We start from the raw sequence: 14,610 nt of genomic DNA on the forward strand, positions 1-14,610 counted from the left end.
TCTTGCGAATACTGTCGGCACTTCTTATTATTGGGGCTGCCATTATGGGCACTATAACTTTAAAAAAATTACATAGTAAATTCAAAGTTATCAGATCACTGAACCACTCTGATAGCTATATGCAATAAATGTGCACCAGCCCTGATTGTGTCTGTAGATGCCTTCAGCACGGAGAGCATGGCCTTCTCCCTAGTTGGCTCAGCTGATCAGCCAGTTGGCATTGCATGTTTACTAGGTGTTACTCAAAATAGTTTTAGGTATTTATTGATCCCCTTTTGACCCCTAGACATATATCGATCCCTTGGATAGCCACATCGACCACTTTGCTGATCCCCCTGGCCTAAATGCTTGTTTACTAATTCTTCTTGGAGATGATATAGCATGCAAAGGTAAACAGTTCGATAAGGCCAAGCTACGTTTATCTTGGGAACTTAATTGGGAATGTTTATCTTGGGAACACCTTTTAAGGAAGGCGCAGGGACAATGGAATTATATCTACGTGCATTAAGTTTAAAGCAAAATTTTGCTCTCTGCATCTACAGATGTGCGAGCTTTGCTTTTCTTCGTGAACAAATCATTGCTATAAATTAAAGATGCCAAGAAATTATATTCTTGGTCTAATCCTTTATCTAAATGTAAGCAAAGTTTGCACTTGAAGTAATTTCTGGACTGGGCAACTCATATACAAAAGCTAATGACTTCACATCACTTGTCTTGTATCCCATAATGCAAAGCACATATCTTTACAGACATGTACGATGCAATGCATTATGGAAAGGGTTACTACCCAGAAGTGATGCCAAGGTTGAAGTAATGCAGAAGTCTATAGAACCAAGTGGAAAAACTTCCAACGTCTATCTGTAATCCAGGGTATTTTAGTAACAAAGTTTGACACCTTTTGGCTACTCGTATATGGAAATATGATTTCTGCATTACTTCAATCTTTTGTATCACTTCCGGATCTGGCTCCCACTGATGAGTCCTCAGTAAGTCATTAGCCTCTATATATGAGTTGCCCAGTCCTGAAATTATTCAGGGCAAACTTTGCTTACACTTGGATAAAAGATTAAACCAAATATAATTTCTTGGCATCTTTAATTTATAGTATAACCAAATGGAGAAACTTCCAAATTACTGTTACTTGTGCTAAATTATCTGCTGTTAATATAGCTATCAGCTCTCTTCATGTTGAACTCTCCTCTATTCTCAACCTCGAACTATGGAGGATTTCTGAGAATTCTGCCCATAAACAATTTCAGAAGATAAAAGATGAACATTTAATAATCTTTGTAGTTTTTCTCAGCTGCAAAGTCTTTCACTACAAGTTGTCATTAAACCTGTTGTCAAAAAGACCTCATTAGTGTCTTTTTGACAACAGGTTTAATGACAACTTAGCAAATTTTTAATCACAAAATAGCCATTAGTGTGCTTAGCCTTGGTCGCAACTCCACAGTAGTGGCTCAGCAAGTTCCTACTTTAGAAATCATGTGACATATAGAGCATGGTTTGTAATGTACCTCCTAATGTTGCCAACATTTGGCTTGACATTGCAAACAGTTTATCACAAATGTCACCACCAAAATGAAATCTCTCCAACAGCCAGCGCCACGTGTTATGAAAAGTCCACAAAGACAACATAATCGGGTGTGCAAAAGCAGAGGGTGAAAGAAATGATAGTTGTAGTGGGAATGAATGATTTGAAAGGAGATAAATTTGATATGAGAGAGGACTTACAGGAATTATTAGAGGTAGCGAAAGAAAAGAGTGATAGAGTTAGGATAGTGAGTCTGTTGGGGTGGTATGACAGAGAGGAGGTAGGGAGGAGGGCCATAATCGCAAATGACTTTATGCGCAGGTTATGCAGATGGTGTGGTGTGGAGTTTGTGGACGTGTGGCGTGAGTTTGATGAGTGAAAGGATTTGTACAAGATGGATGGCTTACATTTGAATGGATTTGGTGTGCGAAGACTGGAAAAAGTGGTGCTGAGTGAAATGAGAGTGGATGTGCAAAAGCAGGGAAACTAGAACTATTAAGGAGGGGAGGAAGTGGATGTACAGACATCAGTGAGGCAGTTGAGTGTGAGAATGTATATGAGCCCGAGCTAATACGAAGGACAGGAAATCAGAATGGAATAGTTAGGGGTGGGAAAAATGGACCACTGCATTTCATGTATACTAATGCCAGGAGTATTAGGAACAAAAAGGAAGAAATTTTGGCCTTGGTTGGCTCTTACTGGCCACAGGTTATTGGCATTAGTGAAACATAGCTGACAGAAGATGATATAGTTAGTGGAATAGAATGTGTAGGGTATAGTGTGTTCAGGAGGGACAGAGAGAATAAAATGGGGGAGAGGAGTGTTATTGATGATAGCTGATGAACTGCAACCAAAGAGAATAGAAGTTGTATTGCAGGATAGTGAAAAGAGTTCATTTGAGGCTATTTGGTGTGAGATTCAGACTAACGGAACAAAATGTACAGTTGGGTGCTGCTATAGACCAGGTGATGGAATAGATGGTGGAGATAGTCTAGTAGACAAATTGATGAAATGAGTGGAAGGAGGGCAATTATTATGGAGGATTTCAACTATGGTAACATTGATTGGAAGGAGGAGAGGACACATGTGAAGAAGGAACTGGATTTTATTCAGTTATTAAGGGATAACTATCTGAGACAGCATGTAATGGAAAATAATAGGGGTTCGAGAGTGCTTGACCTAGTAATAGCATCTGAGAATTTGACTGTAATGAATATGACCATGTTGCCACCTATTGGTGAGAGTGATCATAGGGTCTTGACAGGTGGCTAAATGTGTGAAATTTCTGATTAAGACAGGGTACATGTGGAATTACCATGCTGGCAAGTATGACAAGCTTAGGAGATTGCTTGGTTTAGTGCCATGGCATGTAAAACTGCAAGGGCTGGATGTCGATAGGGCATGGGAAGAGGTCAAGGAGCATTTGCAGTAGGTTATGGCTGATTGTATACCTAGAGTCCGAATAGTAAATCACTTAGGGGTTAAATGGATGAATAACACCATTAAACTTGAGTTGCAAAAAAAGAAACAACTGTGGAAGGAATTTAAGGAGAAAGGTGACCTGCAGGCACATGACCGGTATAAAGCGCAGGCCAGAAGGGTAACGAGTGTGGTAAGAAAACAAAAGTGGATTATGAAAGAAAATTAGCCATGCAAGCTAAAGAGAATCCCAAACCGTTCTTTCAATATGCTGCAAGTAAAAGAAAAACTGTACATGGCAGAATGATTTTAAGGAATGCCGATGGTAGGGAGGTCACTGAATCAGTCGATATAGTGGAATTACTGAGTAAGCACTTTGCAAGAGTATATCATCCAGATGGTGACATTGAAGAAATGAAGGAACCATTAGTTTATGAGAATTGTGATGAATGAAGTGGAGGTGAATAGTCTATTACAGAACCTTAATGTGAATACATCTGTGGGAATGGATGGTATACCGGCACTGGTCGTACGTGAAATGGCTAAAGAATTGTCAGTGCCCTTGACCATATTGTTTAATCTGAATCTCGGGTCTGGTTTAGTCCCGAAGGGGTGGAAAGAGGGAAAAATAGTTCCACTGCATAAAGGAGGATCCAAGACTACTGTTGCAAATTACCAACTGATCAGCATATCAGGAGTCGTTGTCAAGGTCTTGGAGAAAGTAGTCAAGGGAAAAATAGAGGAATGGAGTGATGAAAATGAGATACTGTATGGGGACAGCATGGTTTTGTGAAGGTAGATCATGCCTCAGTAACTTGCTCACGTTTTATAACACAGTGACGGCTGAACTGGATAAGGGTAAAGGGTTTACAGTTATACTTCTGCACCTGGCTAAGGCCTTTGACAGGATACCACTTGGAATTCTAATCCGTAAACTGCAACATATGGGAAATGAATATGGGGTTGGTGAGATGGATAGGTGGGTTGTTGATGGAGAGATACCAGAGAGTAGTTTACTTAGGATTAGAGTCCCAAAGACGGCCTGTGACTAGTGGTGTGCCGCGGGGTTCTGTTCTTGGACCACTGCTGTTTAATTTGTTCATTAACGATATAGGAAAGGAATTAAGAGGAACTGTTCATTTGTTCGCTGATGAAGCAAAGTTGGGTAGGGCAATAGTGAATGCAGAAGATGTCAAAATTTTGCAAGATGATTTGGATAGATTGGAGATCTGGGCTTAGGAAAATGGATGTCAATTTAATGTGGCAAAATGTAAGGTTATGCATTTTGGGGTGAAAAGATTAGCAGCAGTATATCACATTGATGTAACTGTACTCCAGCAGATTTCATTAAGCCTCTACACACGAACTCCAGGAGATTGATGAGGCCAGGAACTTGGGAGTGTTGGTGGGTAAGGAGTTGAAGTTTAGGGGGCACATTGCAAAAGTGGCTAAATCAGTCAGCTCATCAAATCACTTAGATGCTGAAGAATACTTTGATGAGCAGAGACAAACAAGTTATTGTTCCTCTGTATCGAGCCTTGATAAGGCTCCCCCCCCCCCATCTCGAATACTGTGCCCAGATCTGGTCACCTAGGTTTCTTCTTGATGGGGAGGAGGTTGAGAGGATCCAGAGACGAGTGACCAAGATGATAGCAGGTCTATGGAATGAACCTTATGAAAATTGGTTGAAGATTTGTGGGTTGCAGAAATTCGTTGAGAGGTGGAAATGGGGAGATATGATGAAAACATTCAAATTGCTGAACGGTTTCTATAAGATTAATTCAGAGGATATTTTTTGGAGTCGCCCTTAATAATAATAATTATTACTAGAGCTGAAATAGGTGATGCTACTGATCCTCAATTCCAGTGATAATAGAAAAATGAATGTTCTACTCAGAGACTGTACCACTTATAAACCACTGGATTATGATCCTACTAAGTCTTTAGAGAAAAAAAAGTTTAAAAGGCTTCTAAAAATATTAAATTAGCCAAACAGTTAGCAAAATCTTGAATTTCACTTACTGGCCATATTTCTTATATAAAAAAAAAAAAATTCACACATTTCAAATCTTTAATCCACAATTTAGTTTAAAAAAATAATGAAATCATGCTAAGCTTTGATAACTCCTCCTTATTCACAAATATTCCCATTTCTGACACTCTAAATTTACTGAAGAATGCTTTTCCCCTTGATATTATTGATCTTTTTAATTTTGCTATCCATACTGGTTACATCTCCTGGAAGGGCACCTTATATAAACAGATAGAAGGTACTTTCATGGGCTCTCCCTTCTTGTCCCCTCTGACCGATTTCTGTGCAGAGCATTTTGAAAAACATGCTCTTAATAATGTTATTCTCGAACCTTCAATTTGGTTAAGATATATTGATATGTTATCTATTTGTCAATATGGCTCACACGTTACTCTTTCCTTCTCCACCTCAGCAATCAACATCCCAGAATCCAGTTCATTATTTAAAAAGAGAAAAGAAAAAAAAGCAGCTTGCCTTTTCTAGATAATGCTACCCTTTCTTTCTTTCTCAATTTACAGAAAACCTACCCACACAGGTAGATACATACATAAACTTTCTCACCATCTCTTTTCTCAACAATATAGGATCATCAAAACCCTTGTCAGCAGAGTCTCCAACTTCTGTTCCACTTCAAGCTTCCCTTACAGCAGAGCTTACCTTTATTTGCCAAACCTTCCTGTTCAATGGTTATAATGCCAAAGAAATCTACAAATTATCTGTCCTTGCCACCTCCTCTTCATCTCTCTCAACAGAAAGATTAGTAATGCCATTACTATTCCTTATAAAGTGGACTGAAAAAATCACCAATGAAGAAGTATTACAAAGAGTTGAAGAAGAAAGGAATTTACTAAAGACCATAAGAAGAAAGCATAACTGGATAGGACATGTATTAAGAGGAGATGGCCTACTGAAAAGAATGATAGAAGGGAAAATAGAAGGAAAGTGACCAAGAGGAAGAAGACGACTAATGATGCTTGATGATATAATGGGAACAAGAAGATATCAGGAAATGAAGGAGGAAGGAAGAGACAAAAGAAATTGGGGGAAGAGAATCTGCTGAGTTATACCATTGGACCTGTCAAGAGACAGAACACTAATGATGACGATATCCTAGGCACTTCAAAAAAAAAAAAAAAAAGCCAGAGCTTTAAAGAAATATAATCTCTGCACTGCTTTCAAACCCAATTTGAAGCTGGCCTCTCATTTTTCCAATCTCTTAAGGATCCTTTTCCTCTCTATTCCAGGTGTGTATAAGGTTCATTGTTCTTGAAACTTATATTATGGCTAGACTAGGAGATCTGCTATCATCCGTCTAGAATGCAAAAAATACATCTTCCATGACAACTATGGTCAGTCAGTTCTAGCAGAACATGCCTTGAATACCTTGCACAGAATAGATGGAAGAAAATTACCATGCTCCATTGTAGTATATACAAACTTGAAAGACTTTTTAAAATCTGTAGCAAACTTAAAAAAACAGCCTAATCTTAATAAATATGGTTGTATTAAATTTCCAAGATTTGGGAAACTAATGCTTAGGCCTCTTGCCCATCATCCTAAGACTAGCCAACAGCACCCATAGAGGGCATCCCTCATAGGACTTTGGTCTTAATTTATTACAATCTCATTTTTTCCACTTACTGTTTTTGTGCGTATTATTAAAATTTTAACATTACATCCTTGAAGATGTCTGTGACTGAGCTCAATGAATCATATTTTTAAACGATTAAACCTGTTCATATTAATTAAATTAGGGAAACAAAACACGTGTTAAAAAGATTATTTTACTGATTACAAATAAAATAATAACTTTACGTTTCGACCTCTGTATTGAGGTCATCTTTAGAAGGTTACATTCAGAAGTATAAGAACAAGCTACATGCTGTTGCACACTACACAAGTAAATTACATCTACGTTGTTAACTAATCTTTTTTCTTAGCTTGCCCTCTAGTGGGAAAAAAAAAAATAAATAAATAAAAAAATAAAAAAAAACTACAATAAACTCTGCTAAAGTCCTCATGTACTAGGCTTCTTCTGGAATTATACAGTAATATTACGATTATCTTCTGGATTTGTCCAGGTTGCTATTGAATGTTCAAGGGGGGGGGGAAACGCACTTCACTGGGTCTAGAATGGTAGGGAGGAAAAATCTCTTGTATTAAGATTTTTCTTTGTGGTTGCTATGAAGGTTGTAGATGGGTCCTCCACATTCTTGGGATTGTTAGACCATCATTTTTATTCAGATTCGGATCATGTTTGAGCATTTCACATGCTTCCTTGAATTTACGCTCAAACTAGGTTTTGGTGCGGTGTAGGGACTTGGTACCTTTCCAGTCAATTCTGTGGTATGTTTGGAATGCATGGTCAGAAAGGCCGGTTTTTCCAAAATGGAGGTATTTTATGTGACGTTTGTGTTCATCCTTTCTGATTGGGATGGTGCGTCCTGTTTCCCCTATGTACGGTATGTTGCAAGTGCAATCTATTTTGTGAACCCCCCGGGTGGGCTAAGTGTGGCATGGGATCCTTGGAAGAATTGAGTAGGTGCCTTAATTTTGTCGGGGGTTTGAAGGTGGTTTTGATGTTGTATTTGTGTAGTGTTCTGTCTATTTTTTCTGAAATGCCTCTAACATATGGTATAGCAATAGCATTCTTGAAATCTTTTTTTTTTTTAGTGGTATCTTTATGGAGGATCTTGTGAATGGTTTTTATACTGTATCCATTTTTTATAAAGGTATGTTTGATGGTCTCATATTCATGGTTAAGAGCTTGTTCAGTTGAACAAATGGTTTGAGCTCTGTGTTTAAGGGTGCTTATAACCCCTAGTTTTTGTGTTGGGTGGTGATAGGAAGTTTTGTTTATGTATTGGCCTGTGTGTGTAGGTTTGCGGTAAACTGAGAAGGAGAGACAGCCTGAAGGAAGATGTGTGTCTAGGAACGGAAGAGAGTTGTTTTTTTCTATTTCAATGGTGAATTGGATGCATTTGTGTTGTTTGTTCAGGTGGCTAAGAAATGTATCTAGTGCTTGGCGGCCGTGGGACCAAATGGCGAAAATATCGTCGACGTATCTGAGCCAAATTTTGGGCTTTAGGCACGCCGATTCTAGAGCTCGTTGCTCAAAATCTTCCATATAAAAGTTCGCTATTGGGGGGGGAGAGTGGAGCGCCCATGGCGGTACCTTCTTTTTGAAGGTAAAAATTATTTTGCCACACGAAATATCCGGAGCGGAGTACGTTGGCAAAGAGGGCCATGATGTCGTGTGGAAATATGTTCTGTAAGAGTAGGATAGTACCATTGATTGGGACATTGGTGAAAAGGGAAGTTATGTCAAAGCTGACTAATAGATCTTGGTCGTTGAGTGTAATATTTTTAATTTTGTTTATGAATTGTTGTGTATTTTTTATGTAGGAAGGGGAATGACCAACCAATTCCTTGAGTGTGGCAGCTAATTTTTTGGCTAAGTAGTAATTCGGACTGTCAATTCCTTCCACAATCGGACGTAATGGCGTGTTTGTTTTGTGTACTTTTGGTAGGCCATAAATTCTGGGTGCGCGGGTATACTGCAGTATTAATTTTTTGATTGTTTCTTCCGGCCACGTGTTGACTGATTTAAGTAGTTCAGTAGTTTTCTTTTTGTTACGTTGCGTGGGGTTGTAATTTACCATTTGGTAGATGTTGTGGTCCGATACCAAATGGTTCATTTTTTCAATGTAGGTTGTCCGATTTAAAACAACAGTGGCGTTCCCTTTATCGGCTTTAGTGATGATAATGTCACGGTTATTTTTAAGGGATTTGAGGGCCAGTTTATCCGCTTTGTTTAGGTTGCTGCTTAATTTTTTGGTTGAATTTAGTAAACAGGCAGTTTCCATCCGTATTTTGTCAGCTACATTGGCGGGGAGGGATCTTAAACCTCTCTCGATATGATATATTATGTCTAGTTTATTTACTGATCTCGGAGCAGTGGCGTAATTTAAACCTTTCTCCAGTAGCGAGAGTTCACCTTGTGTGAGGTTGTAATCCGATTGGTTGATAACCAGACAGCCGTCCAATGGTGGTTCGCTGTTCCTAACTGTGTTGTTGGGTGATTGGCTGCTCCTTCCGTTATGGCATCGGAATTGTCTTGTGCTTTCTTGTAGTTTTAATGCTTGAAACTTTGTTATTAAGTGCTCTTTGTTTTTGAGTAGTAGGTGCTTAGCCGAGTCGTCTGTGACACAACGAGACACGAAAGAACCTTGCATCAACCCAAGCCAAAGTGTTACAACTGAAATCTGAACTATCCAGTTACGTTAATCGGGAAATTTGGAATATTCTAGACAGGATCGGATCACAGACAGCCAAGCACCTACTACTCAAAAACAAAGAGCACTTAATAACAAAGTTTCAAGCATTAAAACTACAAGAAAGCACAAGACAATTCCGACGCCATAACGGAAGGAGCAGCCAATCACCCAACAACACAGTTAGGAACAGCGAACCACGATTGGACCGCTGTCTGGTTATCAACCAATCGGATTACAACTTCACACAAGGTGAACTCTTGCTACTGGAGAAAGGTTTAAATTACGCCATTTCTTCGAGGTCAGTAAATAAACTAGATATAATATATCATATCGAGAGAGGTTTAAGATCCCTTCCCGCCAATGTAGCTGACAAAATACGGATGGAAATTGCCTGTTTACTAAATTCAACCAAAAAATTAAGCAGCAACCTAAACAAAGCGGATAAACTGGCCCTCAAATCCCTTAAAAATAACCGTGACATTATCATCACTAAAGCCGATAAAGGGAACGCCACTGTTGTTTTAAATCGGACAACCTACATTGAAAAAATGAACCATTTGGTATCGGACCACAACACCTACCAAATGGTAAGTTACAACCTCACGCAACGTAACAAAAAGAAAACTACTGAACTACTTAAATCAGTCAACACGTGGCCGGAAGAAACAATCAAAAAATTCATACCGCAGTATACCCGCTCACCCAGAATTTATGGCCTACCAAAAGTACACAAAACAAACACGCCATTACGTCCGATTGTGGAAGGAATTGACAGTCCGAATTGCTGCTTAGCCAAAAAATTAGCTGCCACACTCAAGGAATTGGTTGGTCATTCCCCTTCCTACATAAAAAAAATACACAACAATTCATAAACAAAATTAAAAATATTACACTCAACGACCAAGATCTATTAGTCAGCTTTGACATAACTTCCCTTTTCACCAATGTCCCAATCAATGATACTATCCTACTCTTACAGAACGTATTTCCACACGACATCATGGCCCTCTTTGCCAACGTACTCCGCTCCGGATATTTCGTGTGGCAAAATAATTTTTACCTTCAAAAAGAAGGTACCGCCATGGGCTCTCCACTCTCCCCCCCAATAGCGAACTTTTATATGGAAGATTTTGAGCAACGAGCTCTAGAATCAGCGTGCCTAAAGCCCAAAATTTGGCTCAGATACGTCGACGATATTTTCGCCATTTGGCCCCACGGCCGCCAAGCACTAGATACATTCCTTAGCCACCTGAACAAACAACACGAACGCATCCAATTCACCATTGAAATAGAAAAAAAAAAACAACTCTCTTCCGTTCCTAGACACACTTGTCACACGTCTTCCTTCAGGCTGTCTCTCCTTCTCAGTTTACTGCAAACCTACACACACAGGCCAATACATACACAAAACTTCCTATCACCACCCAACACAAAAACTAGGGGTTATAAGCACCCTTAAACACAGAGCTGAAACCATTTGTTCAACTGAACAAGCTCTTAACCATGAATATGAGACCATCAAACATACCTTTATAAAAAATGGATACAGTATAAAAACCATTCACAAGATCCTCCACAAAGATACCACTAATAACAAAAAAAAGATTTCAAGAATGCTATTGCTATACCATATGTTAGAGGCATTTCAGAAAAAATAGACAGAACACTACACAAATACAACATCAAAACCACCTTCAAACCCCCGACAAAATTAAGGCACCTACTCAATTCTTCCAAGGATCCCCTGCCACACTTAGCCCACCCGGGGGGTTTACAAAATAGATTGCACTTGTAACATACCGTACATAGGGGAAACAGGACGCACCATCCCAATCAGAAAGGATGAACACAAACGTCACATAAAATACCTCCATTTTGGAAAAACCGGCCTTTCTGACCATGCACTCCAAACATACCACAGAATTGACTGGAAAGGTACCAAGTCCCTACACCGCACCAAAACCTGGTTTGAGCATAAATTCAAGGAAGCATGTGAAATGCTCAAACTTGATGGTCTAACAATCCCAAGAATGTGGAGGACCCATCTACAACCTTCATAGCAACCACAAAGAAAAATGTCAATACAAGACCCAGTGAAGTGTGTTTTTTTTTTTTTTTTTTTTTTTCCCCTTGAACATTCAATAGCAACCTGGAAAAATCCAGAAGATAATCGTAATATTACTGTATAATTCCAGAAGAAGCCTAGTACATGAGGACTTTAGCAGAGTTTATTGTAGTTTTTTTATTTATTTATTTTATTTTTCCACTAGAGGGCAGGCTAAGAAAAACGATTAGTTAACAACGTAGATGTAATTTACTTGTGTAGTGTGCAACAGCATGTAGCTTGTTCTTATCCTTCTGAAGATGACCTCAATACAGGGGTCGAAACGTAAAGTTATTATTTTATTTGTAATCAGTAAAATAATCTTTTTAACACGTGTGTTTTGTTTCCCTAATTTAATTAATATGAATGCTGATCACCGTGTAACCTTAAAAGAAAGATTAAACCTGTTGTTTAATTATTTTTCTGTGCTGTTATTATTATATTTAAGTGCAACTGTTAACCAGCCCCTGAGCCTAAATACTCATAACACAGAGGATTGTGTAATTGCTGAGGACATTGGAATTGCCATTCTTATCTCAATGTATGAAGCTCTGATCAGACCATATGTGGGTTGTGATCAGATCTGGTCAGTAGTATTTGAAGAGGATAAATTAACCTTGGAGAGGATATAAATGTAGATTACAAAAATATCAGGACTTGAGGGAAAGAGAGAGAGATAAGAAAATGTATGATAATTTGTTGCTTCTCCAGTAGATGACATGACACTGAATTTTTTCCCGCTTAACTAAATCTTTCTTGTCATCATAACATGTAAAAGCACAAACTGAAGAGAAATAGGGGTAATAAATGGCTTGCCTTTAAGTAAAGTACATATTTCAAGTCTTTTTCAGACTTTACTGTATTATTTCTAGAAATTGATGAATGCTTCTAGATGACTAGATTTTATATAATTTAACTTTCTCTTAATTTGTAGGACAGAGAAAAATGCTTCACAATGGTCTAAAGATCAAATCTCAAAACTCTTGACAAATTACAAGATAGAAAATGATATTGGTAAGTAATCTGGTTATCTCTTTTTTGATTTATAAAACTTGTCAGTATTAAATATCTAAATGTTATCTATTTTTATTAGATAGAATAACTTATTTAAAATCTGAAATGTTTTTTGAAAAACCAATCTTAGCTTGACTTAATTATAATTACAGTGAATATTCTGTATTTCTGATAATAAGAGGGTTGTTTGAAAAGTTTGGTAAATTTCCATTAGACGGCGACACAATTCGCTCATTCATACCAATGTTCGCACGTGTTGTCTACTAGCAAAATTTTAGCCATCTGCGATGCATAGTTCTCATTTGGCAAACATTTAAAATGCCTCTGTTTACATTTTTCATAAAAATGGAGAAAAAAGAGTTTTGTGCAGTGATAAAACACCTTTATTTGAAGATTGGAAACTCACTGGACCAAATGTGTAGACCTAAAATATAAAAAAATAAGTTACACATTTTTTTTCCAAAAAAATGTGTAACTTATTTTTTTACCAAACTTTTCAAACAACCCCCGTACCATTGATTTTAGACATTTGCATGCAGGCACACAGCACTGTCCCACATTCTGAATTTCAACAACATATTGTTTCAGATGATGTGGCAAATTAATTTCATTACTGAAAATATCTAAATATATTTGGTGTGTAATATGATGATAAACAAAATTGATATGAAATTGCATCTGTTTACTAGTTCAGAAGCACAGACCCATTGTAGAAGTGTTTGTCTTACTGTTTCAGAAACACAAACTCATTTATGATGACTACTTTGTACTATCTTTGCAATGAAACTGTCCTAGTCTCTAACATTGATCAGACTGGTATTAAGGCTCACATGAAATAACTAGGTTTGAGATATTACCAATTCATTACCACATTTTTTTAATATACATGGTAATATTGCATTTTATTTATTACAATTTATTGTTATAACTTGGTGATATAATTTATATCATATTGTTTTAACTTGGCACAATAGTTTGTGATAAGTGGTTTTATACAAGGTGTGGCCATTAAATAACGAGATTAGTTGCAAAAGTGTGATTTATTATTACAATTGTACAACTTAATTGTTATCCTCTTCAACATACTCCCCTCCTCTATCTATACACCATTGCATACGAATTTTCCATTGTTGGAAGCAGTGCTGCAAGTTATCAGGTGTCATCTGCTTCAGTAGCACTGCCATTTTCTCCTTTACTTCATCCACTGACTGAAAATGGGTGCCCTTCAATGCAGATTTCAGCTTTGGAAAAGGTAAAAGGTGCATGGTCCAACACGGGAATCTTCTTATCAGCCAGATACTGCTTTACAGACAGCACTGTGGGCTGGAACGTCATCCTGATGGAGAATCCAAGCGTTGTACTTCCACAGATCGGGTCTCTTCTTCCTCACTCGTTCTCTCAGCTTGGCCAGAACCTCAAGATAATGTTGGTTAACTGTCTGACCCTCTGGTACCCATTCAACCATTACCATGCCATTGATACAAAAACAAACAAACAAACAAAAAAAAAAAAAACAATCAGCATTGCCTTAGTTTTGACTAAGTGCATCAATTGTTTCTTTGTTTCTGGATCGTACTGGAAAATCCACGTTTCATCACATGTGATCTTCTCCTACAAGTCCGGCTCCACTGTCAGCCATTCCATGATGTCAGTGCAAATTTGTTTCCAGGTGTCTTTTTGCTCCTGATACAAATTTTTGGGAACCATTTTGGCACAGACTTTGTTTATGTTCTCATGCAAAATTTGTCATACAGTCTCCTTATCAATGTAAACCATGTCTGCTATCATCCGAATGCTTAATCAGCGATCGTTGCAGACAATTTCATTAATTTTTGCAACATTTTGTTCATTTGCTGCTGTGACAGGGCGACCCAGTCGTTCATCATCTTTAACATTTTCTCGACCTTAGCAAAGCATTTGTGCCATTCAAACATTCATGCACATGACATTACATTATCACCGTACACGTCCTGCAACAGTTTCAAACTCGGTCGGCAATTTCTTCAATTTCACAAGGAATTTGAGATTACTGTGCTGCTTGAGTTTAATGTCAGACATTATTCTTGCAAAGCAACTTCGCACGTGTTTCTTTTATAACTGCCTACAGACTAACTATAAGCAACAGTGAGCAGTGCTTATCTCAACTGCTTCTAGAACCTTCAAGGTCACTCACGGTGCAAGCGCATCCCACTGCTACAAGTATGAGATTCACAGCACGCCTTGTCTCATT

At 38.0% G+C, this 14,610-nt stretch overlaps 1 protein-coding gene across 1 annotated transcript in view; it reads left to right on the forward strand.

Annotated features, from left to right (window-relative positions):
• The window catches only part of LOC150102513 (activator of 90 kDa heat shock protein ATPase homolog 1), a 173,536-nt gene that overhangs the window by 12,916 nt on the left and 146,010 nt on the right, over nt 1–14,610 (forward strand). Inside the window, exon 2 of the mRNA XM_090399806.1 lies at nt 12,301–12,380. Coding sequence (XP_090255932.1) covers nt 12,301–12,380 — 80 coding nt within the window. The remainder of the gene's footprint in view (nt 1–12,300; nt 12,381–14,610) is intronic.

The sequence above is a fragment of the Typopeltis vanoorti genome, chromosome 10, assembly GCF_054136105.1.
Source record: "Typopeltis vanoorti isolate ZY-2024b chromosome 10, IOZ_Tvanoo_1.0, whole genome shotgun sequence".
In the NCBI taxonomy this organism is placed as follows: domain Eukaryota; kingdom Metazoa; phylum Arthropoda; class Arachnida; order Uropygi; family Thelyphonidae; genus Typopeltis; species Typopeltis vanoorti.